We start from the raw sequence: 25,549 nt of genomic DNA, 5'->3' as shown, positions 1-25,549 counted from the left end.
TACTTACCTCTCCTTAAGTTTATCATGTTCCAATTGAACCATGAGTTCTGATACTACTTATTTAACTTGACTACAATCGATAAAATCTTCAACTACCAAAAGGTTCTATTGTTACATGACATGAAAAGAGTAAGAGAAATAAGTGAGATAATTAATTCTTTATCGATTCTTAATACAAGTAATACTAAGAATTGATTGACCATATAAAAAAATTACATTAAGATAGGCTCTTTTCATCCTAACTAATATAATACATTTAATTATGTACCATATAATTTTAAAAAATATATAGAATATAGTATTCATCTAAAAAAGAATCCGTACCCATTTTGGGCCATAATTTTTTTTACCTCTACTATTTGTTTATCAAAAGTTGGAGAATTCAAAATCATCTAGAAAAATCAAAATAATAATTTTTACATTTACGTTAACTATTTTTTGGACCTAACCCCAACCATTTTGACCCATGTTCATTTTTGAAGTTTTTAAGAATAAAATTGATACATAAAAAATTTTAAAAGCATGAAAGTGCTTAGTGCCTATTCACTCAAACAGGAATTCAAATACCCTTCACTCTTCACTCATCAGCTATGGATTCCAAGACCCTCCAACGACGCCGTTCAACCAATACCAACAAAGAGAAGAAGCTGAAACGCAGCGAGGTGAGTTCAAAACCCCGTCGTTTCATCTTCGATTCATTTTGAATTTCAACGAAAACGATCGTGATTTCCATTTTTCACAGGTACTCGCGAAGAAGAAAGCCATTGAAAAACTGATCAAAACAGCATGTGCCGAAAATGACCAACTCGCTTCTTTCCACGCCTTTCATCATTTCCATCGAAACGGTAACCGTTTTGAAGTTCTTAAGTGCAGTTAGATTTAGTTAGTTTAGTTAAAATATTCGGCTAGGTTAGTTTCATTCTCAGCTGTTAGTTATGAATTTAGTTGAGAGCAAATTGATGCAACGAATGTGTTGGTCTAGTAGTGTAAGGCCTCACTGATCTCAAGTAGACCAAAAAGGTCAAGGGTTGGTTCGATTACCGGGAACAATACTTGTTAGGAGGACAGTCACACACGTCGAAAAAATTGGTTACTTAACCATAAGATGAGAGGATACCGTTGGTTACTTAACCATAAAATGAGAGGATACTCTTAGTTATAACAAAAGAATAAATATGATTTGACAAAAGTGATTTTGTTAACTAACATAACAATCTTCTAACTAATCTGACCGCGTTAACAATGATGTGCTGTGGACTTTCATTCTATGTATATTTCTCAACATGGCAATGTAGGAATGCTAGCAACATTTATGATTGTGTTTGGATTTTTTTGGTTGCTTCTTCTAAGTGCTTATTTTAATGTGATTTTTTAGGTCTCTCTGTGTGTTTGAAGTCAGGTCGTGGCAATGAACTTTTCTCTCCTGTTAAGAACTATATTCAGAGTCTTCTTAAGGTAGAAAGAACACTAGAATTAGCCTACTGAAGAATTATATTCCCTTTTGTTCGTGGTGTTTTTTTTGTTCTGTTCTATAAAATGCACATGGCTTATGCTTTGAAAAAGAGGGAAACGTTATTCCTTTTGTTTGTACTATAATAAGTACGAAAATTGTCATTTTCTCCCTTTTGTTTGTTAGCATATCCATTGAAACTAGAGAGGGGAAAGTGAAAATGATTTACTTGTCTATCCCAAAATTGCAGCTAAACATGGAAGGACCCTATGGATCTGAGTGGCCGGTTGAAGAAAAGGTGAAGCGCCGAGAAATGGTTGATCCAGAAGCACATTATATATTTGTGCATGAGATTGCCAATTTAAATGCTAATGAGACAGCAACGATGTTGACTGCAAACGAGGCTTCAACTATTTGTGTAGAAGATAGTGGCCCTTTGGTTGGATTTGTACAGTACCGCTTTGTTTTGGAAGAAGACATACCAGTGCTTTATGTGTATGAATTGCAGCTCGAGCCTTGTGTCCAAGGGAAAGGACTAGGGAAGTTTCTAATGCAACTAATTGAGCTTATTGGCCGAAAGGTGCTGAATTTTTTAAAGCTCTCATTTTTATTAACAAGCTTATGAGACCTATGTGCATACTAAGTAGTCATTGAATACACTCTCTGATCTACTTTTTCTGTTTTACTATCTCTTGTAGAACTCCATGGGTGCTGTTGTGCTAACCGTTCAAAAAGCAAACTTATTAGCTATGAACTTTTATATTAGTAAGCTGAGGTAACATTTTCACTGATGTGTGCCATCATTGTATTATTTTCCTTTCCAAAGACATATGTCAAGTTTGATAAGAATGGATGGGAGGAAAAACAATTTTATGTGTACTTTTAAGCGGTCATTCATGAGGGAAAAGATGACCTTAATAATCCTATTTCCAATTCTTCTTGAATAGTGGCATTATGCTGCAGCAAGTTTGGAGAGAACTAGAATGTTGTGAAACAAATCATATTACAATAGGTGTAAGTGGCAATGCATGAACATGTATTGAAAAAAGTGAGCTGAAAGCCTTATATATGTTCCATGAGAGAGTGGGCTATTAATTACATGTACTGCACAAATTCGCTTATAACTATGTTCTATGAGAAGTAGAGTCTGCTATATAAGGGTATGTTTGTTCGTATACGCAGATCCTTGACAAGTCAATTGCGTGTGTGGTTCTAATTTTTAGTTTAGGGATAATGCTCTTAGTGTTGTCCATGGTGATTAAATATAAAATATGCACAATGTTCTGTGTACTATTTTCTACTTTCCTAAATTTTGTTGTGGATAACATTATTTGGTTTTATCCCAGTTTTCAACTTAGATGACATCTAACCATTTCTTTCTACATTTTGCTTTTACAGTACTTTTCCCTCCGTTCTAAGTTTGTTTTTGTTTTGTTGAATATGGAACCATGTGTTGCAGATATACCATATCATCTACGTCACCTTCAAAAGTCAATCCAATGGTATATTTGTTTTTTTTTCCTGTTATCATGGAGAAAAAATCTGCTATTATTTATTTTGTTGTTCTTATCTGCAGATGGGGATTGAGAAGAGTTATGAAATTCTCTGTAAAACATTTAATGATGAAGCTAAAACTATTTTGGAGGTAAAGCACAAACTCATAGCACCATCAGTTTGATTCTCTGAAATACTGCCACTGAACTTCATAAAACACCTTCCCTTGTTAGCAGCTTGTAAAAGAAATATAATTTGACACTTGTTCTCCATTTGTCTAAAGAATGATCTTTCAATTGCTCTAAACATAATCTAAACTGAAATTTTAGCTTAAAGAAATTTCCCACCATATCTGAAATTAATCATTCCCGCTCATGTAGCCTCTTTTTTGTTTGCAGGATAGTGAATGAATTGGAGAAAGATTGCTCAACTTATTGGTCTCCATTTTTATATGCTGCTCATTCATGAGTTGGAGTAGCCTAGCTTGTTTTTCGTACATTTACCATTTATTTTTTTTGCTTCTTTCTTCTCCTTTTGCAGAGGATGAGCCTCGACATAATGCTACTTGCTTTATGATCCGGAAGTCATGAGTTTAAATCCTAAAAACAGTTTCTTTACTTAAAGGGTAAGACTGTGTCAATTTACTCTCACTAGATCCCACCGGGTGAGAACCTTTGAAGAAGTGTTTCTAACATCCCACATTTAGTTAGTGAATTAAGTCCAAGAGAGTGCTTATGCCAACACGAACTATACTGGTAGTGAAAGCCAGATGGTGCTCATGATTGTGTGCATTTTATTTGAATATGTTTATGATCTAGGAGCCCAACTGTGTCAGACATTTTCATACTTGTGCTAATATGCTTTGATACCTCACATTTATATTTACAGTGATACGTAATTGTCACATCAGACACTGAGATATAGAAATTCAAGTCTTGATGGTACTATAGTTTCTACATTTTTGTTGATATACAAGCCTGTCAAATGTCCTTGTTTTGAAAATAATTTGAAAAAAATGCTACCTAATCAAATCCATTATTTGGTCATGTAAGAGTTTAGTTAAGAAAAATATTGAGCATAAAGAGGTTTAGTAAATATTGCGGTATGTGAGGGTGAAGGTATATCTTGATAGTACAAAAAAATCTAAACCTGGTTCAACTTATAGTTTATGATTACCTATGAATGAAGTCATGCTAAGTGTGATAAATTCACAACCTGCAAATTGTAGTTGCTGCGTAAAATTGTGTAGATTACATGAATGTAGAAGCTTATAATTGTGTACGGACGGAGCTTATTGAATTAGACTTTATTCAGTAAAATTAGCTCTGAAATTAATTCAATGATTAAAAAAGACATATACTATTTATTTATTTACTACTTTTTATTAATTGAAGTAATTAGATATGTAGGTAAATAAGTAAATAGTAGTAATTTGATTATTAATTTTTGTAATTCAATAAATATTGGAATTTAATAAAAGTATTTACAATTTTATAATTATTTATTTAATCATCTCTAATAATTATTTATATATTAAGTTATTTACAATTAATTTGTAATTGTTAGTATATATTCCATTGTGGTGTAATTAATGTAATTCAGTAGATCTAAAAGCTACAATCTCGTTAACTCTTTTTTATAAATAAAAATATTTTTTTTAAAAGTATAAATATAAATTTAATATGAATGATAATCATAAATTCAATTTTAGAGATATAGTAACAAATAAATTGAAAAATGTAAAATGTAAATTATTAGAAACATGTCAATTCATATAAATAAATACAAGAGATTATTGGGCTAAAGTTGAAAGATTTGAAAATTATAGCGGTACAGAATTACAAACAACAAAATAGAGGAAAAATCCCTTTATATATTGGATAGAAATAAAACTATAGATTATTAATTTATTATTACTATTATACTTTAATTATATATTATTATTAGTATAGAATAGATAGTATAAAAGATTTAATATGTATACACTGTAAATCATTCATTATTCATATATTAATTACTATCGACTTTCAAATAAAAATATAAATAATACAAATTAATAATGAATGATATCTTTTAAAACATTAGTTTAGAGTACTAATGAAATTGACCAAGAGAAGCATGTTGTGATGCATGGATTTTAAACTGCAGTATAAATTGGGATAAGGGTTGAGAATCTTGAGACAAAATAAAAAGCCTAAGATTGAAACAGACAGCAACTCTGTTTCTAAAACCCAAACTGAACCCATTTCCAACGGCAACCTGCACCACCGTCAAGCCTCCACCTCAACCACTTGGCGACACCACAGAGCCCAACAGCGCACTACCCAGAACCACACCGCAACCGTCACTGGTCTCTGCCACCACCACGAACCACCATGCCATTTGGTCTTTCCCAATAAAACCAGCTCAGCTAAGCCGCCGGATTATCCCACAACCCACTCTGCCATTTGTTGGATTTCAACTAATACCAGTCAAGCTTGGAAAACTATTTAAGGGACAAAGATATTTTCTCATTTGGACCAGCAGAGATACTGTATTACCATTTGCACACTACGTGTTTGATAAAAGTCCTATCAGATATGTTATACTTTTTTTGATATTGGTTGGTCAATTTGACCCAAAAGTTTCTTTCCTTGCAGATAGAAATAAATTAACAAAACTAAAAATTTGGAACTGAAGTACAAAGATTAAACATGAAGGTGTTGTGTCCTGGTAGAAGCATAACCACAAGGTATGGCATCCCCAACTTTTGTAGCTTCATTACCCTGACTGCATCTACATTTCTTCATTATTTACCGATGCGTAAGGGTACAAAAGTTCGTTCGTTTTGTAATGTTGAACATGATACTGCTTTAGCCTCATTCGAGTACATGCTCCACATGCGCCCGCTTCCGTCTGTAATTGAATTTAATAAGGTTTTAGGTGCATTCGTGAAGATGAAGCGGTACCCCACTGCTATTTCACTTTCTACTAGGATGGAGTTAAAGGGAATCACCCCTTGTGTTTATACCCTTACTATCTTGATCAACTGCTACTGCCTTTTGGGTAGGGTGGGTTTTGCATTCTCTGTATTCGGTAGGATTCTCAAGTCGGGTTATGGACTGGATATCGTAGCTTTGAATACACTTATCAAAGGGTTGTGTGTTAGTGGTGAGGTTGTTAAAGCTTTAGGCTTTCATGATGAACTAGTTACGAAAGGATTTCGGTTTAATGAAGTTACTTATGGGACCTTAATTAATGGACTGTGTGCAGCAGGGCAAACAGGTGCTGCTATTCAGGTGATGCGAAGGATAGAGGGACGAGTTGTGAAGCTTAATGTAGTGATGTATAGTACGATTATTGACAGTTTATGCAAATATGAACTTATAAATGAGGCACATGATTTGTACTCTGAAATGATTGCTAAGGGGGTTTCTCCTACTGTTTTCACTTACCAATCTCTAATTCGTGGGTTTTGTGTTGCGGGTCAGCTGAAAGAAGCAATTCAATTGCTAGATCAAATGGTACATAAAGACATCCGCCCAAATGTTTATATCTTCACTATATTAATTGATGCATTATGCAAAAAAAGAATGCTCAAAGAAGCATTAGATGTGCATGATAAAATGATTGGAAGTGGTCATGAACCTAGCATTGTCACTTACACTGCTTTGATGGCTGGATATTGTTTAAATAATAAAGTAGATGAGGCAAGGAAATTATTTGATACAGTTGTGCATTGCGGTTTTGCACCTGATGTTTGGACTTACAACGTCTTGATTAATGCATATTGCAAACTTGAAATGTTAGAAGATGTCATGAATCTGTTTGATGAAATGTGTCACAAGAATTTGGTTCCAAATCTTGTGACTTACAATTCTCTAATCGATTGCTTTTGCAAATCTGGGAAAGTTTCATATGCTCGGAAACTCGTTAAAACAATGCTTGATAGTGGTTTGACCCCTGATGTTATCACTTATAGTATCTTGTTAGATGCTTTATGCAAAAGCCAAAATCTTGACCAGGCAATTGCATTATTTAACCAAATGCTTGAAAGGGGCTTGACACCTGATTTTTGGAGTTATAGCATATTGATTAATGGGTGTTGCAAGGATCAAAGAATAGGCCAGGCCATGAATCTCTTGAAAGAAATGCATGTAATGAATTTGGTTCCTCATACTGTAACTTACACTTCTCTTATTGATGGCTTGTGTAAATCTGGGAGAATCTCAAATGCATGGAAGATTCTTAATGAGATGCATGATAATGGTCCACCCCCTGACGAAATCACTTACAGTATCTTATTAGATGCTTTATGCAAAAGCCAACATGTTGACCAGGCTATTCAATTATTTAACCAAATGATTGAAAGGGGTGTGGCACCTGATGTTCACAGTTATACCATCTTGATTGTTGGATGTTGCAAGAGTGACAGGATAGATGAAGCCATAAATCTCTTCAAAGAAATGCATCTTAATGATTTGGTTCCTGATATTGTAACTTGCATTGTTCTTGTTGATGGCTTGTGCAAATCTGGGAGAATCTCGTATGCAGAGCAACTTGTTAATATGATGCACAACAATGGTTTAAACCCTGATATTACCACTTATGGTATTTTTCTAGATGCACTTGGCAAAAGCCAGCATCTTGGCAGTAAATGCCTTATTTCTGCACATGGTTGACAAGAATTTCTTTGATGTACGGACTTTACTTACTGATGGTTTGTGTGAAGTTTGAACACTAACTATTTGCACGGGATTTTCTGAGCACTCTTGACTAGAGGACATTGTCCAGATGTCCAAATGTATACCACTTATGACCAATGGACTTTGTGAAGAGAGATTCTTTGATGAAGCAATGACCTTGTTTTAAAAGGTGGAAAACAATGACCTCTTCAAATGTTGTACTTTTCTAGACAATTATTATTTCTATTCTTAAAAACAGAAGAGTAATATGCAAAGAAATGTCATCATGGATTGGTCACTGGAGAAGGTCTTGTAAGATGACATAACTAGGTTAGTTACTTTTGTTTCGATTTCAATTGCACTTTTATTAATGTTGATCTTTTTGAAAGTTTAGCAGATATTCCTTTTTTTCAAGTTAGATAAACTGAACTGCAATGGTCTGGCTATTAATGAAATTTTGATATAGTCACATGTTTAATAACCTTATTTTAACTGATATACCAATGTGTTAGTGTTTCTTCAATCTGACATATGGGCATGATTAAGTAATCTGCTTAATAACTAATAAGGCAACAAACCAAGTAGAAATTGACATTTTTTATTACACACTGCTATTGTTCACCATTCTCTTTTTGCTCTACTTACTACTAGGAAATAGGTGAAACTCAGGGATATCCTGTTGATATATCCCTGGTGGATTCTGCTCTTCACTGCTCACTGGCTATGGACTCCAAGAGTCTCCAGTGGTCCAGTTACAGACACAACACCCTTGTCGGAAGATGCTGAAACACGGTGAGGTTAGTAAAAGTCTGTCAATTCAGCTTCAGCCCATTTCATGTTTTGTAAGGTATTTGAAAAAACTAGGATTCTTTTTGCAGGTACTCACCAAGAAAAAAGCTGTTCAAAGAACATCAAAGCAGCATATGCTGAGCAGATCCATCTGACATCTTACCTCTCCTTTCGCCATTTTGACAGAAATGGTAAGTGTTTTGGTGTGGAAGAAATGTTAATAACTCTCAATATGTCAATATATAAGAATATAATATTCATGTTCCTGTTGGGATTACTTGTTGCTTCTAGCTAAAGTTACTCTCCCGTTGAGACTACTTTCAAAGCTAGTTGAGTAAGATATTTTTTCCTCATCCGTTTGCACAAAATTTAGGAGGAAAATCTGTACATGATCTTAGCTTCATTTTGATGATTCATTTTTGTGTTTATGTCAACTCAGTTGACTAACCTACAAAATTAAAACTCTTGGAAGTGCACTCTCTCCCCTTCCCTTAAATATAAAAAAAAAATATTTGCTCATAAAAAATATTTCATTTGTTTACATGTCTGTATTGGTTGCAGGAGTCATGCAGGTAATCTCAAGAAATAATGTGTTATTTGAAACCATCGGCACTGTTCTCTTTTGTTTCCTTTTTTCTATTCTATTCACCATTGCTACACTTGATTCATGTTTTACTTGGTCATGTTCTAATTACACTATATACATGGTGAATGCCCTTCCATTCATGCAGGTTCTAATTGTGCCATGAACACTTACTTGTGCTTCAACATAAAAAAGTAGAGGTATTCTACTCTTTATCCTTTCATTACTCAGACTCACTATCATGATTCTTGAAGAAAATTCCAAAGACTAAAGAGTTTAACTTTGATGTATTGTGAAGTTTTTTACAACCTCAGCCAATCATATGTATGTGAACTTTTGAGATAGTTGTGGTTTTGTGAGATACAAATATTTTCAATGAGGTGTGGCAGTGCATATTCAGTGGCTGTTTAAAACTCTCACATTATCATGACATCAAAATTATTATTTTTAATTACTCCCTGAAACCTGGAATCTCATTATTTTCTGTGTTGTATTATTTATCTTAAAACTTATGACATGTATGTCATCACTTATCCAACTTCTTTCACTCAATCCTATATTTACTTTGGTTCTCTCTCTGTGTGTCTCTCCTCTATTTACTTTGTTTATATATTTGTTTGTTTTATCCTTTCATCCAGAAATTAGGTGTGAGTGATGTGGCTAAAGCAGTCACAGACAAGCGTGTAAATATGTTTGAAGCAGTTGGAATATGGAGCTTCCACAAAGCATGGTTTTATTCTTACATATTTTCTTCAACAATTGCAAGACCTCATTCAATATTGAGATCTAGTAGATAGGGATTGTAGTCAAAAGTTCGATTCCTACGGGCGACACTTGTAGGAAGAGACAATCATGCATCCTGAAAGGGATTAGTTTTTTACCATAGGGTGAGGATACCCTTAATAATACCAACAAAAAAAGAGACAGGGATTGTAGTTGCACACTTTTAAGATTGTGTTGTACTTTCTATGCTAACTTTCTCTTTGTAATTTAGTATGCATGTCAGTTTGAGGTTTGAAGCAATAAAGACCATTTTTCTCCTTCCTTTTAATTGTTTATCTTCTCTCTTCTTTTTTCTCTCATCAACAAATTTTAGTCCTTTAATTTCTCTATTTGAGCGATATGTTAATTTATGAGGGAATAAAGCCACTGAAGTGATATATTGTTTTAGTTTAAATGAGTTTATTATGTATCTGCTCTACTCACTTTTAACTATATTACACAGACCAATGCAGGTAGTTAAAATTGGTTATTTCCTTGAATTTAAAAAATACCATTTACAATTTTATGTCATTAATCTTGAAGATAGAAATGTGCTACTAACAATAAAAGGGGATATAATAAAGGAAAAATTAATTAACAAAAATGAATAGTTTAATATATATTTAAATCATGCCGAATAGATCAACCATATAAGTTCATAAAAGAACAATCTTGCATCAATTTTTTTTCCTAGTTTAGAAATTGTTATTATTATTTTAAAACAATGTTTGTGAGATTGTGCTTACTTCTATGGTTCTATATAGTTACTTTATTTTTCTCATTTCAACTTATACTAGACTTGTTATTTTTTCACCATTTATTAATTTATTAATTGGCCAACATAGGTATCATCTCCCTGCTATTTTTAATGTGAGAAGGTGTGGGAGGAGAAATAAAAAGTGAAGAAATATATGATATTGGTGATAGAATGAGAAATAAAGAGAAATAAGAAGGAACTAAAATGTAAGATACAATATTTGAGAAAAAAAGCATTACTGATATATGTACATTTAGAAGCATTACTTTTTTGGGTACATAGAAATGGTACTTTTGTAACACCATTCTAGTGTAAGCAGAATATTTTTATATAACAAATGTAAGAACTAAGAATGTAAGCGTAAAAACTTAACACTGCAATGTTTGTCATAGAAGTAGGTAGCAAAGAAAGAACAGTACAGTCACTGTATGATTACTCTCAATTATATAATTCTATTTAACACTACAAATAGTCCTAACAAACACTTTGATGTATTATATATGCAGAAAATGAGAGTTATTAAGACAGAATAAAAAGAAAGTAACTGTTGGAGTGTCATTTTCATACATATACTCTAAAGTCTCAACTTAGCCAAGAAACACATTTCTCTTTCCAATTCATGATTCCTTTATATTCTCCATTTCTTTATATTATTATTATTATTATTATTACAATAATTATTATTATGCACCACGCCACCACCAAACAATAAGTCACACATCTCTCTCCTTAGTCTTTGAGAATGTTTCTTTTGTGAAGCTGAGAAATAAAAAATGTCTTCTTTTTATTCCATCGAGCCTTGGTTTCAAAGATCAGACTTATTTTATCCCTACTTATTATTTGCACCTCTACAATCACTATACCTAATATTCTTTCTTCTTCTTGCTTGTTTTATTCACCATGTGGGTTCTCTATATATTGTTATATATATATAGATATAGAATAACTAAAGTGAAAACAATTACTATTTTGAGAAATAGGAGTAATTGATATAAAATATTGTATCTAATTTAATTTCTCAAGATTTAAAGCTAAATGCATATCAATTTGAGTGATAATGTTATGAGAATTATTGTCATATATAAGTCACTATATATATATATAAATAAGTAGTAGAGGATTAATAAGCATCCACATGAGTCTTTTGTCTATGTTTCTTACTATAGTTCTCTATTAATCCTCTTTGTTGGCCTCAGGTTTAGTCCTTTATTATAGCTTGAAATCATTATTTCTGAGAATAATAACCAAAAATGGCTCAGAATAAGAGTTTCTTCTCATCACAGAATCAGATTCCTGATCTTTCACTTAACATGAGTCTCCCATACGGTAGTGCTCCTTCTTCAGTTTGCACTGAAAGGGTTTCTTCTTCTTCTTCTTCTTCACCCTTTGATATAAGGAAAGCAGAAACTGATGAAGGTGCAGCCTTCAAATCCCACAGTGATAGTTCAATGAATTCAATCAGAGGAATTAGCCCTCACAAAACTACAAGCATAGAACTTTCCCTTTCCAACAATAACCCTACAAGTTCAACCCCTTCTGAGTCTGAGAGCCCTAGGAGAAGAAACCTTGTTAGATCAATCAGAGAATCACAAGTTACAACAACAACAACAACAACAACAACAACAACAACAAATCATGGAATAACAAGACCCTTTAATGGAACCCTTCTCTACACTAGTAACTTTCCTTCTTCTCCGGAAAACAATTCCTCAATAGAGAGAATAAACTCCAAGTTTTCACCATATGCTGATGCATATAGTAACCCTTCTAAATATTCAACTAGTTCAGATTTTTATAGTAATATTGGTGTTAAGGGTGTGGAACCAATCTCAAGATTTAATGGTATAACCATGGAAAGTTTAAGACCTCACCAAGAGTTTGAATACTTGAACCATCATCAGAAGCAACAACAACAACATCAGAATCAGTTTGGTGTTGATCAAGGTTCTGATTTTGCAAATGGATTTGTGAGGTCAAGAATGTGGCCAAGGCTGCAAAGTAAGAGAAACACAAGAGCACCAAGAATGCGTTGGACTAGTTCTCTTCATGCTCGTTTTCTTCATGCAGTTGAGCTTCTTGGAGGCCATGAAAGTAAATCTCTTCTCTCTATTATTCCCTCAGTTTCATTTTCTTTTGTTCTTGTTGTGTGACTATTAGTACTATGTCTTGAAATTTGAATCTTTTGTTGTATGTTTTGGATTGTAGGGGCTACTCCAAAGTCAGTTCTAGAACTCATGGATGTCAAAGATCTAACACTAGCTCATGTAAAGAGTCATTTGCAGGTACATCTTGACTCATTCTTGATTTTACCCCTTTCCTTCACATGTCAAACAAAACAATATTCATTATTTAACTCTAATCAAGATCATTTTTTTATACACTTATACTCTAATCAAGTCCATTTTATTTATCATGTTAGTGATGTGGTGATTGTGGTCCAAACTCCGAAGTGATGAAATTGTTCAAAACAAATTTACAATAACCCTTTCTCTCTTGGTGTATGTGTGTTTGCTAGAGCCTGTGGAGATGAGTGTTTAGACTTTGTCCAGAGTCTAAGTATGAGGCACAAGAGCCAAGACATGCAGTGAATGAATGAATAGTTGAAGCTGTTGTTTGCTGTGTAAATGGGAACAAGTATCCTCTCCATTAATGGAGAGATAAGTAGTTGTTTTTCTTCATATTTTTAATGTCAAAAAAGTGATTTTACAGTAAATAAAAAGATAAAAGTGTCATTACATATTATATTTTGTGTGTTATAATATGGTACTTACCTCTTTATTAGTGAAAAATATCCCTGAAATGAGATAGCTTCTACTTTTCATTGGAGATAAAGAAAAAAGAGAAATTAAAGTAGAAAAAGTAGCCATCATTTCTCAATAATAGAACCAAAATTTACTTACCAAACATCAACCTCATTGTTATTAAAGAAACCCCAGAAAAATCCACACAAAAAAGCATCTGATATGATTATATTTTTCCATTTTATTATTATTATTCAAATCTTCCTTGTTCATTTAAATTTCAGATATCCCTTCAATATATTTTTACTGTTTTTACTTTATTTATATATTCTTTTCCATGTATTATATTCATCTTATTTGTCCTTTTTTGGCTTCTGCAGATGTATAGGACTGTTAAAAATACTGACAAGACAGTACCCTACTCAGGTAATATTTTATATACCTTTGCAATATTTCACCTAATCTTTTTTACTCTAATTAATTCCTTGATCTCCACCCCAAATTTAAGTTCACTTTATTCAATTCCTGTGAAGATTCCCTCTCAACCCCTTTATGACTCAGACCCTATTAATTCATCCATTAAATAATATTTCTTTTACATGTATGATAATATATACTACTTCATTTTAGTACAACTTATTAGTCAAAACTAAAGATCTAATAATTTTTCCTTAAAAAATATATATTAATTTCATCAATATGTAGTCTGCAATGCTATGAATATGTTTTTGTTTTGTTTATGATTATGAAATTTTAATGTTTATATATAATGCAATATTTCAGATGGAGAAGATTTCATGTCCCTAACACCAGCACTTAATCAAAATATTATGGACTATAATTCAAGCAATCTATTGGGAAATTCTTCTTCAAGGTAATTAATCTCATTTTTTTTGTCTGGTGTGTGTGGTTGTTTTGGTCAGGCCTTGATGTCAGTGTTGGATATATATTATATCTGCATGGATGCATGGTTATATCAACTATCCATATATACAAGTTGATTATTATAATAAATTTGGGAAAATTACAAACCAGGTTCCAACCTTTTTCTGATACTCAAAAGTGCTTCTTTTTCTGACAACTTTTCCTTTTCATTTCTTTTCTCCACTTCTGCTTTCTATATTGTGATAAAAGTAGCCATGCATCATTTGGCTGGTACTTCTTTTTAGTACAATTCCAAGGTTATTTAAATGTGTATATAGAAAAAGAAGTTTTCTGCCATTAAATAAAAAATTTCAGTAGTTATATGTAAATAAATATACAAGGAGGTACCCTTTAGCAATCTCCATTTAGAACAATATATTCCTTTTCCATATGATTTTTTAATCTTTAAATTTCATTATGCCATAACTATAATAGTTAAAATCCTCTCACTTGATGGAGATTGTAATAGGTGGCACAAATAATTTTTTAACAAATATATATGATTTAAGTTATTTGTCAATATTTTTTTAAATTAAAAAAGTTTCATTTCTCTTCATATTTTAATATTGGACTCTCGATATTTGAGATGAGCTTAACTCAATCTTAATGGAAACTTGTGGGGGAGTCCTTTCAATACTAACTAACATTAAGGGCTTTCATTGGCAAAAAAAAAAATAGTAAAATAACTAACATTGTTACACAACCCTATGGTTAGAGTATCCAATTTAAGGGCTTTCAATTAATCCCATTTTTCTGTAATGTTAGGTTTATCAATTTGGCACTCTAGGTTTATCAAAGATTAATGTTACAAATTGAGAAAAACAAAAGGATATTATTTAATGCCTTAGTATTTAGCTGCATTAGAAACATTTTGATTGAGGAAAAAACATCAAAAGACTACTACCAAAAAAATTGTGATATACAACCAAAAAAACATCAAGATGTTACTTGATTCTGAAAGACAGCATAGAAGTCATATATATAGATATGTTACAATACTAGGTCATAACTATTGCTTCTTGAGTTGTTGTTGTAGGATATAGTTAGTACTCAGAAAAAGAATATAGCTAAAGCGATATCCTCCTTCCTTTACTTATATTCTAAGTTTTCTTCTGTATTCATAAATTATATTCTGTTGAAACCTAACTCTGCCAAAAATATTAAGTGTATGGTTAGGAAGGTTAGGAGTTTAGAATAACTTTTGTCTATAACATGTTCCTCTTGGACTTTAATTTACACAAAAGTCCATTTCAATCCTTTTTTTAAATGAATAATGGGATCAAATTGTTGAAATATATTTTGATATTTTATGTTAATAATAAGTTTAAATTCACTTAAGTTATTTTTAGTTGTTAGGTTAATTACTTTTTCTTCTTATTATATAAGGTCTTCAGATAACTTTTTTTACTCATTCAATAATTTCATTCACTTATTAACTATATAATAAAAAAAGTTTTCTCATATCAACTATTGGCACATGTCAACTTCTCATACATTTTTTCCTCCAAAATAGTTCTACTTTCTTCATGTGTACATTCTCATACTATATATTTTTTCCCTTCTAATATAATATTGAATTCATTATGCATTTCTCAGTAATTTTAAAATAAAAAATATGTCATTGAGTCTTTATCTATGATAGCTACACTATATATTTCATTTCCTTATTATAATAATATAATAATATTAAATTCTTGTTGGATTTCTTAATAATCTCAAAATAAAAAACATGTATTACTCTAAGAATTATTCTATTTTTTACCTCATCAATGTTTTGTGGTATTTTTCCCACTAAATTTTAACATCACAGTTCAGATTCTTTGAATTTGAATTTTTCCTATTATAATTGAAAAATCAAATTCAAAATTGAAGCTTTTTATATCTTTTAGATATTTTTTTAATAAAAAAGACTTATATCACGATTTGATTTCCTTATTTTCATTAAAAGATGCAAATTTAAAATTTTAAAAATCATTTCATTCTCTACAACTTTTAAAATATTTATTTTAAAAAAATCATATAGTATAATGTTTCGGTTTCCTATTTTCATTACAAAATTCAATGCAAATACATAAGTAACATGTATGTTTTAACTATAGAATGAATGGGTAAAATGTGTCTTCTTAACAATGCGAATGTACGAGTAATATATATGTTTTTAATCATGCGAAAGTACGGTCAAATGTGTGTTCTTAACAATATGAATGCACGTGTAATATGTGTATTTGTAACCATGTAAATGTACAAGTAATATATGTGTTCTTAGCCATATGAATGCACATTTAATATTTGTACTCTTAATCATACAACAAAAAATATCATCTCATACTAATATACGCATATCTTACTAGTTTAATGAATAATGAATGAAATACACATTATTTTTCTTCCTATTTGATTTCTAATAAAATTCTTGATCCATTAATTCATGAGTCTAGCTTTAATATTATCTTAATTAATATATAATCATCTATAAACAAATTAATTTAGAAATTGTAAATTCATGCCCACTTTGGCATAGCCAGTGAGGGTGCACACCCTGAATTTTTAAAAAAATTATATATATATTTTTAATCTTGATATTATAATTTGTAAATTATCAACCATATGATTTAAAAAATATATATTACCTACGTAGAAAAAACTACTTAGAAAAAAAATCAATACAAATTAGAAGTTGGAACTTTGAATAACATATAATTGTGGTAGTTTCCATTTTACACACTAATTTTTGCCTTCAAATATGTTCTATTATCCTCAAACATCTTTTCACTTCTTAGTTGATTGGTTTTTTATATAGACCTTTACTGTTTTCCATTTCATTGTTACTATTATGCATTTCATTTTCTCCATTGTCTTAATATTGTTTTCATTTCATTGTTATAATTTTATTCTTTCGCCTTCGAATAAAGCTATTTGTTTTTTTTTGTTTCTTTTATCACTTTTGTTTTGTTGGTTGCCATACATGTTCAACACTGTTTTTATTCATTATTCTCTAAGTTGTTTCATTTCCTTTATTCTTTTTTTGTTTCATTGTTTCTATTCATTCTTTCGATCTTTGTAATTTATAATTTTATTATTTTTTTCTACTTTGTTTTTATTATATTCTATTTTGTTTGCAATGATTTTAGTTTTTGTCACAATAATCATAGAAAGAGATTTTTTACCTATGAAGATTGTGAATTAGGTTGCATAATTGATGAGAGATGCATGAGTAAATGTTTGTCTATTGGCTTATACTGAGTGATAATTGTTCAACAACTTTCACATTAATTTATACGTAGTATGTAATTTATCTGATTAACTATAGTTAAATTTTGTAATTTTGATATTAATGTTTTTATCTTTTTATATATAATGATATTTTTTTATCTTTAACTTTCTTGCTCTCGTGGGTCCTAGATCCCTCACTGACCATAGCTTAAGTGGTGGTAGAGATTCTTTTATATATATATATATAGTGTAAAATTTGTTCGACGGTGTAAAGATTTATACACATGCACATTATCATCTACCCTTCATTTGTATTACTTTTTTTTAAAAATCAACAATAATTAAACATCAATGGTGGGTGGATGATACAATGACAATGTATAAATCTTGTACACTGTAAGTGCATACATCTTTTTCTCATACTCTAATGGGTTGAGTATATAACTTAGGTTATTTATCATCCTATAGGAAGTTCTTATAACGAGTCATACTCAAAGAAATTGCATGTCTACAAGATTTCTTGGTTTTGAGCCAAACCAACATTGTTGGAGTGTCATGTGTGACAGGAATTACACACAAGTGAAAGGTTTTTATAGTCCTTTTGAGTGAAGATGTAATATTAAGTTCATTTATCGTGAATATATCCATTATAAGCAGTTTAGTATATCGAACACAAACAAATTCAGTGACACAGACATGTGTTCTTAAATTCTTTGTCACCATTATTCTGGTGCAATTCATGATTTGTTACGTGCAACAGAATGCTTAACCTGATACAGTTGAATAACTTGGAATACCCTCTTGAATTATCCATGAAGTAAAAAGGAGTGATACATGAATAGAAGATCTATTAAAAAGTACATAGTGTTATACTTAATTAGCTCATTGGTTGCATATTTTGACAAGTTAAGAGGGTAATTAGTAATATGTCAAATGCACCATAGAAGAAATTTATTACAAACATCTACAACCTTGAATTGTGAATGTTTATTTGATCAGGAATAGTATTGTTCACCATGGTCATAACCATCACCTTTTATGATTAGCTCTTCCTTACCAATATAAACATTGAATATCAACAATGGCAATTGGCCTCAAATAAATTAAAGTAAATCATTGCAGTAAACTTGTGTTGTGAATAATCTGTCATACATAAACTTTCACTTTTTTCTTTCAATTAACATGAATTTGATAATGATATATTGCTAGCAAAATACATATGATTATTCTCTTTCATTCACAAACTTTGTTCCTTCAAATGATTAGCAGTAAAGGAGCACGCATGCAAGTTAATTCTCAAGATTTGAATGAGCTTAGTTCAGAAGAAATCCTATCATCTCAGCATATTGGGAAGCTTTCCAAGGTTTGTGGCCTAATCATCACTACTTCTATATAGTATATAGTATAATGTAATATTTATATATTATCAGTGTCAACATTTATACACATTTAGTATATCATTCATCATTTATTTGTATTATTTTTTGAAGAATCAATGATAATTAAAAATGAATGATGAACTGACAGTGTATAAAACTCTTATACTATCATTATATACATCTTTTTCTCATAGTATATACTAATACCTAGAATATTCACCGTTGAAAAAAATGCATGCCTTCAACAATAATCAACCATATGCATATAAATCCTCCTTTTGCAAGGTCCAACATATAGATCTTTCACTCAATTTGATTTTGGGGTGTAAATTATTAGGTTACAGCAGTGATATCTGAGCTATATGAAGATGATTTCTTAATTTGTGCAGGGAAGCAACTATATACAATCAAGAAGCTTCAAGGATCAAAATTTAGATTCACAGAATCTAAGCTTGGAGTTTACCTTAGGAAGATCAAATTGGCACAGCAATGAACATGCCTAACTTATTGATATATAGAATTATGGATCATTTTACTAGCCAAAAGATATAGATAATGAATGCACTGGTATATATAATATATAGTGCTTTTGTGAGGAGGAAGATATCACTTTCCACAAAATTTAAACCAACTTTATACTATATTTTACCTAAAAGATATCGTAAAAGAATTCTTCGATACTGAAGAGACAAATTATTAATTTTGTTTTTGTATTTAAAGGTAAAGTGTTATGTCATACTATTTTTTCCCTTTAATTTGTTATGCACTTTCCTCTCGATAGTACGAGAGAGGATACTAACCCAATTAAAGAACGGAAGAGAAAGAAGGAATCATATGTATTATAAGGCTTTTTGTTGTCTTTTTTCTTTCCTATTTCCTAGGTTCCTACTCATATTGTCCATGAGTAAATTTGTTGTGGCACATGTTGATCCTAGATTGTGATCAGAGAGTGCAAGGTTGATAACTGTTATCTATTATTAGTATACTTTGTTCCTTGGTTTTACTCCTTGACTTGTGCACAAGGTATATATCATCAAAGCTAAAAAAGCAATGGTGGGTGTGAAAGATTTGGAGAATATATTTTTTAGCTTTGTTTTCATAAGTAAAATCACATCTTTTTGGTAAATCATTCATGGAAAAAGCTATTTTCTGCTTAAAAGTGAGGTTTAATTTGATTGGAAGATGTGTATATCCACGTTGCCTCATACAGTGATTAGAATGTTGATGTTGTGAATGTGGGTTGCATTATGCCCCCACTTATAAATGGACACCTTTTAATTGATTTTTTATTTATTTAAAGAACAATCTATTTATCACTACACAAAATTAAAAATGGTGGGAGTTAATGGGAAAATCAGTTGTTACTGAGGCAATGGACCTTAGTGAGTAGTGTTACTTATACACCTCTTGATACATGTATAGATGGAATTTGGCTCCTCTCCATTACATAGTGCATACATAATATTTCAATGATCCAAATTTTTGTTTTTTTTTAAATTAAATATTTTTTTTAAAAATAACCCCTCTTATATTTTTAATACTGGAGAGTCCAATAATGGAGAGGAATTCTTTTCCTATTGATGGAATGACATTTGTTTCCTATTAAACCATTTAAGTATTGAATGTGGAATCAGGGATAAATATATAAGTTTTTAATTTATTTAATTTCAAATAATAAAAATTCTGAACCTGTATTTTTTTTTGTTAAAATATGGACCTGAACTGGATATACATCTAAGTGACTAAGTTCAACCCTATCCAAAAATGTATTAGAAATGGTCCTTTGGGATAGATGTAAAATTAAGCAAATTATTTAAGCTGTAAAATGAAGGACACTAAGAATTGTGAGAAACAGATACTGCCCTTATCAATAAGTGTTGATTCCAGGAATCGAATATTAATCTTATGAATTCAATGTAACTTTATACTACTAGATAGTAAAATTTAAAATTAAGCAAACTGTCTTAAGCTGCAAAATGAAGGACACTAAAAATTGTGAGAAACAAAAGCTGTATTCACTTTATTAAAACAACACCCTTGGAATGACAACAAAACTCGTACAACAATTATTTTTAATAATATGAAAGCATTTGCTTGAATTTACCCATATAAATTTGATACAATGTTTATTATTATATTTTTAAATCACATGAATTTTTCATCTAGACAACTTGTATTATTATTATTATATTTTAATATTACTTTCAGCCATTAGTAATGTCTCTTCTATAATAATTAAAACTTTAATTATTTGATCTCTTTAGGATTTAGCGGGCTAAACCAATAAATTATTTTTAACTCATTCTTTTTGGTACTACAAAAAATATATCGTCATATTTTGGGTAACGAACTAATCTTTATCAGATTGTGTGATTATCCTTCCAATAAATGTCATTTTTAGGAATCGAACATTTGACTTTTATAATTACCATAAAAAAAATCCCAATAAAATATAAGCAATTATGCACCCAATAAAAATAACAACATTTTTATCATTTTTATAATTCAATTTATCATATAAAAGTTTTTACACGAATAACCCAAAAGAGCATCAACAGAGAAATCAATAAAACCTCAAAACCCACTCTCAAAAAAACAAGAGAAAATTAAAAGCATGAAGTTTCGCTACGCGATGGTGTGTTCATCGAACCAGAACAGAAGCATGGAAGCTCACTTCCTTCTGAAGAAGCAAGGCTTCGATGTCTCTTCTTACGGCACAGGTGCACACGTTAAGCTCCCTGGTCCTTCCCTCAGAGAACCCAATGTCTACGATTTTGGTACTCCCTATAAGCACATGCTCGATGATCTTCGCAGAAAAGACCCTGAACTGTATCCTCTTTTTTTCTCCATTTTCTTATACCCTTTTACTCCTTTTACCTGAATATCAACATTAAAACTTGTGGGTTTGCTTCGATTGAAAAAAGTTTTGATTTTTTCTCTTTTTATTAGGCGGAGATTGATTGAACTTTTTCTAATTTTATTGGGCATTATTGTGTTTTTCACTCAATTTTGTTTTTTTTTATGTGGGTTGATAAGCTAATAGGTGGAAATAGAGAGAAAAAAATCATTTTTTTATAATTTTCTCTTTGCTTTAGTTGTTCTGCATTTGTTACACTAGCTGAGATCTGGTAATAATCTTGATGAAATGGAGAACTTTTCTTCACCATGAGTCTAAGGTAAAGTTTGGTAGATATGCTAGAATTTAAAAGAACATGTAGGTTTTGTTGTATGTTTAGCTTATAAAAGAACAGAACATTACATGAGGTTGAGAGTGGGGATATTTTGGTTCCACTGAAAGGGTGGAACCAAAGAGAACGGAACAGAATACGTCGTTTCGTTTCCATCCGCATGCCAACCGCTGCCTAAGAAGTGTGAATTTTGTATGAGAATTGAAGGGGGGCGGGATAGCAAACTCTATTTGGAGTATGTGATAGTTATTAATTCATTAGGGGTTATTATCTTATGGTGTTTTCCATGAGTAAACTGAGTTTACATGTTTGGATTTGATTAACTTTTCAGGGAAAAAGACTTTTGTTTTAATTTAAAGCTCTCCAAGGTAGATTTGATTATAAGCTATTTTAAACTCAAATTAATATAATCTAGACATATGTTAAGATAGAGAGTTAATGAATGCATATACACTAGTCTATAGTATTTAATCTCTCTATTGATGGACTCATGGACTTGTATGTTGTGTTTACTTTGCGCTTGAATCCTTGTTTATTATTTCATATGGTATTGTGGAACCTTGACAATAGTGCAGCTACAAGCGAAATGGAATTTTGCCAATGCTTAAAAGAAACTCATTGGTCAAATTGGCACCTCAACGTTGGCAAGAAAATGCAGCTGATGGCTCCTTTGATGTGGTATTTACATTCGAAGAAAAAGTATTTGATATGGTTGTTGAAGGTTGGTACTCTTGATGTTTTCTTTCATTCTTTTGTGCTCTCTCTGATTGTTCTGATGTAACTAAATGTAAAATTGGATTGTAGGATATTTGAATTTTACTAAATAGTTTTTAAGTTTGCTGCCAATTTCAAACTTTCTTCTCCGGCTTCTTATTCAATTGCAGATAGAACTCAGTAACTAGCAAGCTTAGGTTTTAAGTTGAATCCATGTCACCTTTGTGTAAATGAAGTTCAGAAAAGATGTTTACTAGCCATGATTTTGGAATGGATTCCAAACTTAGAGAACATTAGAGACAGGTGTTTGAATCCCTGAATTTGCAAGGGGTTGCAAATATCATTCGTCTTTCTAGTTGTTATTAACAGCACCATTTTTCGTGCTTTCACGTAAGAATATCCTTCTGCATTTTTCCCCCCTTCTAATAATGAGTTTTTTTAATTATTAAATAAAAGTAAGTTTTGCCTGACTTAAACTTAGTGGCAAGATTATATAGTTTTCCAGGAAGGAGAGTTGTTCCCGGCGCACACATGAGTACTTGATATTTCATAACTTTCGCTCTTAACTTTATTTTCTATCTTTGGCTTAATTGATGGTTTAATTGAACTTCATTGAAGCTGTTAAGTTATTTTCATAGTCCTTCTATGGCTGTTGTTGTGGAAATCTATCTAGTCATCTACCAATTAGAAACTTTAGTATAGACATATGTGGAATAAAGACCATGCCGAGTCCAATGCCTCTTTATTTGAATCCATGTTCGACATCTGTCTAATAACATCGACAAATTGTAGATCTCCACAACAGAGATCACGTCCTAATGAAAACTGTGCTGATAATCAACTTGGAGGTGAAAGATAACCACGAGGAAGCAGCCGTAGGAGCAAGGCATACTGCAGATCTATGTCAGGAGGTTTGTCTCTCATGAAATACATAATTGGTTGTATTCGTAATATATGTACATTTCTTATTGACTTAGAAGCTTGACATTGCAAAAATCACTACCCATTTTTAATGTACCCATGTTTCATAGCTTACTATGAATATATTTTGTGCATAGATTGAAGCTGCTGAATCATGGGAGGAGTCAATTGATGACATTGTCACTGGTTATGAGAAACAGCACCGGCGGAAGCTTTTATACACCATCTCCTTCTACTAAACATACTTCAAATCAGTTTCTGTATATTTGACATGTAGATTTCATTTTAAATGAAAACTAATGAATTGGCTTGTTTTGCATCATCACTTAAAAGAATTAAAATACCTGGAAAAAAGTAGGAAAATGGTGCACTTGTTTGGCCTTTTCATTATGTTATCTGGCAAAAGGAGTAGAATTTTGTAGTTTTGTAGTGTGAGATTAAGTAAGTTGTTGTGACTTAACTGATATGAGTTATGTTTTAAGGGGTAAGGGGTTGCTACTGTTTGAACTTTGAGACAATGACATATCTTGAATGTGGGTGAGTTGTTTAGTGTATTGATGCTTCCTGCATTTTGACCATTTATTTATTAATATGTATAAACATTTGAGATTAATATCCATATTTTTAAGTATTTATAGTTTCAACTCTTAACATTTTGCTCTATATCCTAAACTCCATTGACACAATCAATTGTCACATTTTTTGGCGACAACTAACATACAATCCATATCCTGCCACATTGATCTCTTAACCTCAACTTTACTACCATCCTAACCTCGGCTTTGGTGATAACTATAAAACACCTACACCCAACTTGAGGGATGTTGTTGTGCATCACCAAGCAACATGGTGCAACCATGTTGTCATTTTTTTGGGTACTACTAAGGGTATCCTTCATCTTATTGGTAATGAACTAGTCTCTTTTGGATATGTGGTTGTCTCTCTTAACAAGTGTTGCTCACAGGAATCAAATTATTAACTTTTTGGTCATTCTGTGATCTAGTAGGGTTTTACACTACTAAATCAATTCCTTGTTGGTCCATGTTTCAATGAACTCAATGAATAGTGATTTGCATATTTTGTTTTGATTAAAGGTGAATTTATACTAATATATTAATGTTTACATATTTTATTATAAATGTAATATTTATATATTATTAATATAAATATTTATACACATACATCATTTGTTTTATATTAAAAAGTGATGATTAAATATATGATGGATAATTCAATAAAAATGTAAAAATTTGTTTTGGTGGAAAAGGTTTGATAAGAGGAATCTTGTTTGGATAATGTGTATCAAAGGTACAATTTTGTGTCAATTTATATGATACTTTGTAGAAAGTGTTACTTCATATATCACTTATTGTTATTAGTCAAAAAATATTTAATTTTTAATACATATGTTTTTAAGCAATTATAACAAGTAATACATAATGCAACACTTATTTGTAACAACAAATGTGATTGGAAGATGATTTTTAAGTTTTATTCTATGGTTGATGCCTTTTATTGATGATGGAACAAAAAAACTCAGGAATGTGACATCTTTGAAAGGTGAGAGAAAATACATTTTTGAAAGGTGAGAGAAAACTACATTTTTGAAAAACATTCTCATAAATTTATTTTAAAGCAAAAATAGTATGGTGTTAAAACTTAAAAGAAACCTAAAAAATTACAACAGCTATTGGCACCATATTTTTTTGGTACATCTGAATTAAAGAAACAAGAAAAGAAAAAAAAAACTAAAGTATATGAGAAATATTCATTTGTATAATGGCAAGAGCTTCTGACAGAGGAGAGTCCCAAATTCTCAAATCCTTCTAAATTCTCATACACAACTTATACATGTAATCCATCAACATATTTCATTCTCGGTAGATATGATGAATCTCTCAATTCCTCCTTAACAAGTGACATATGTTATGAAATATACTAACAATAGAATCCAAGCGAATCTGCACTTT

General features: G+C 31.1%; 4 protein-coding genes across 8 annotated transcripts; all 4 read left to right on the top strand.

Annotated features, from left to right (window-relative positions):
- Positions 545-3,780, top strand: LOC109343081 (N-alpha-acetyltransferase 40). Its single transcript, XM_019581215.1, has 8 exons — positions 545-662; positions 743-845; positions 1,376-1,455; positions 1,701-2,030; positions 2,149-2,225; positions 2,910-2,952; positions 3,027-3,095; positions 3,343-3,780. Exons 1-8 carry the CDS (start codon positions 591-593, stop codon positions 3,352-3,354), a joined length of 786 nt encoding a protein of 261 aa, XP_019436760.1. The 5' UTR covers positions 545-590; the 3' UTR covers positions 3,355-3,780.
- On the top strand, positions 5,129-9,877 carry LOC109343079 (putative pentatricopeptide repeat-containing protein At1g12700, mitochondrial). Of its 3 annotated transcripts, none has more exons than XM_019581213.1 (5): positions 5,129-7,938; positions 8,260-8,405; positions 8,487-8,588; positions 9,129-9,180; positions 9,619-9,877. In XM_019581213.1, the coding sequence occupies exon 1, from the start codon at positions 5,638-5,640 to the stop codon at positions 7,603-7,605; it is 1,968 nt and encodes a 655-aa protein (XP_019436758.1). In that variant the 5' UTR covers positions 5,129-5,637; the 3' UTR covers positions 7,606-7,938; positions 8,260-8,405; positions 8,487-8,588; positions 9,129-9,180; positions 9,619-9,877. The 3 variants fall into 3 exon arrangements, with proteins under 3 accessions (XP_019436758.1, XP_019436757.1, XP_019436759.1); XM_019581212.1 differs by having other exon boundaries at positions 8,959-9,180; XM_019581214.1 differs by lacking the exons at positions 8,260-8,405; positions 8,487-8,588 and having other exon boundaries at positions 8,959-9,180.
- LOC109342531 (transcription repressor KAN1-like) lies at positions 11,653-19,333 on the top strand. 3 transcript variants are annotated; one of them, XR_002107066.1, is made up of 6 exons: positions 11,653-12,590; positions 12,705-12,781; positions 13,621-13,666; positions 14,024-14,114; positions 18,652-18,740; positions 19,146-19,248. XR_002107066.1 is itself a non-coding variant. In XM_019580505.1 (6 exons), exons 1-6 carry the CDS (start codon positions 11,750-11,752, stop codon positions 19,257-19,259), a joined length of 1,263 nt encoding a protein of 420 aa, XP_019436050.1. In that variant the 5' UTR covers positions 11,653-11,749; the 3' UTR covers positions 19,260-19,333. The 3 variants fall into 3 exon arrangements, 2 of the variants coding, with proteins under 2 accessions (XP_019436050.1, XP_019436049.1); XM_019580505.1 differs by having other exon boundaries at positions 18,647-18,740; positions 19,146-19,333; XM_019580504.1 differs by having other exon boundaries at positions 18,644-18,740; positions 19,146-19,333.
- On the top strand, positions 21,302-24,148 carry LOC109343078 (RNA polymerase II subunit A C-terminal domain phosphatase SSU72). The gene is made up of 4 exons (XM_019581211.1): positions 21,302-21,585; positions 22,520-22,665; positions 23,451-23,569; positions 23,717-24,148. The coding sequence occupies exons 1-4, from the start codon at positions 21,371-21,373 to the stop codon at positions 23,816-23,818; spliced, it is 582 nt and encodes a 193-aa protein (XP_019436756.1). The 5' UTR covers positions 21,302-21,370; the 3' UTR covers positions 23,819-24,148.

This window comes from Lupinus angustifolius, chromosome LG03, assembly GCF_001865875.1.
Source record: "Lupinus angustifolius cultivar Tanjil chromosome LG03, LupAngTanjil_v1.0, whole genome shotgun sequence".
In the NCBI taxonomy this organism is placed as follows: Eukaryota; Viridiplantae; Streptophyta; class Magnoliopsida; order Fabales; family Fabaceae; genus Lupinus; species Lupinus angustifolius.
This window is presented reverse-complemented; position numbering and strand designations above follow the sequence as displayed.

Bases quoted from the DNA above. Each gene is read 5' to 3' on its own strand.
- LOC109343081 (XM_019581215.1), top strand. From the start codon at position 591: ATGGATTCCAAGACCCTCCAACGACGCCGTTCAACCAATACCAACAAA. The intron at 663-742 runs GTGAGTTCAAAA...CATTTTTCACAG, and splicing joins AGAAGCTGAAACGCAGCGAG to GTACTCGCGAAGAAGAAAGC. The intron at 2,953-3,026 runs GTATATTTGTTT...TCTTATCTGCAG, and splicing joins CTTCAAAAGTCAATCCAATG to ATGGGGATTGAGAAGAGTTA.
- LOC109343079 (XM_019581214.1), top strand. From the start codon at position 5,638: ATGAAGGTGTTGTGTCCTGGTAGAAGCATAACCACAAGGTATGGCATC.
- LOC109342531 (XM_019580504.1), top strand. From the start codon at position 11,750: ATGGCTCAGAATAAGAGTTTCTTCTCATCACAGAATCAGATTCCTGAT. The intron at 12,591-12,704 runs GTAAATCTCTTC...TTTGGATTGTAG, and splicing joins GCTTCTTGGAGGCCATGAAA to GGGCTACTCCAAAGTCAGTT. The intron at 13,667-14,023 runs GTAATATTTTAT...GCAATATTTCAG, and splicing joins CAAGACAGTACCCTACTCAG to ATGGAGAAGATTTCATGTCC.
- LOC109343078 (XM_019581211.1), top strand. From the start codon at position 21,371: ATGAAGTTTCGCTACGCGATGGTGTGTTCATCGAACCAGAACAGAAGC. The intron at 22,666-23,450 runs GTTGGTACTCTT...GACAAATTGTAG, and splicing joins ATTTGATATGGTTGTTGAAG to ATCTCCACAACAGAGATCAC. The intron at 23,570-23,716 runs GTTTGTCTCTCA...TTTTGTGCATAG, and splicing joins CTGCAGATCTATGTCAGGAG to ATTGAAGCTGCTGAATCATG.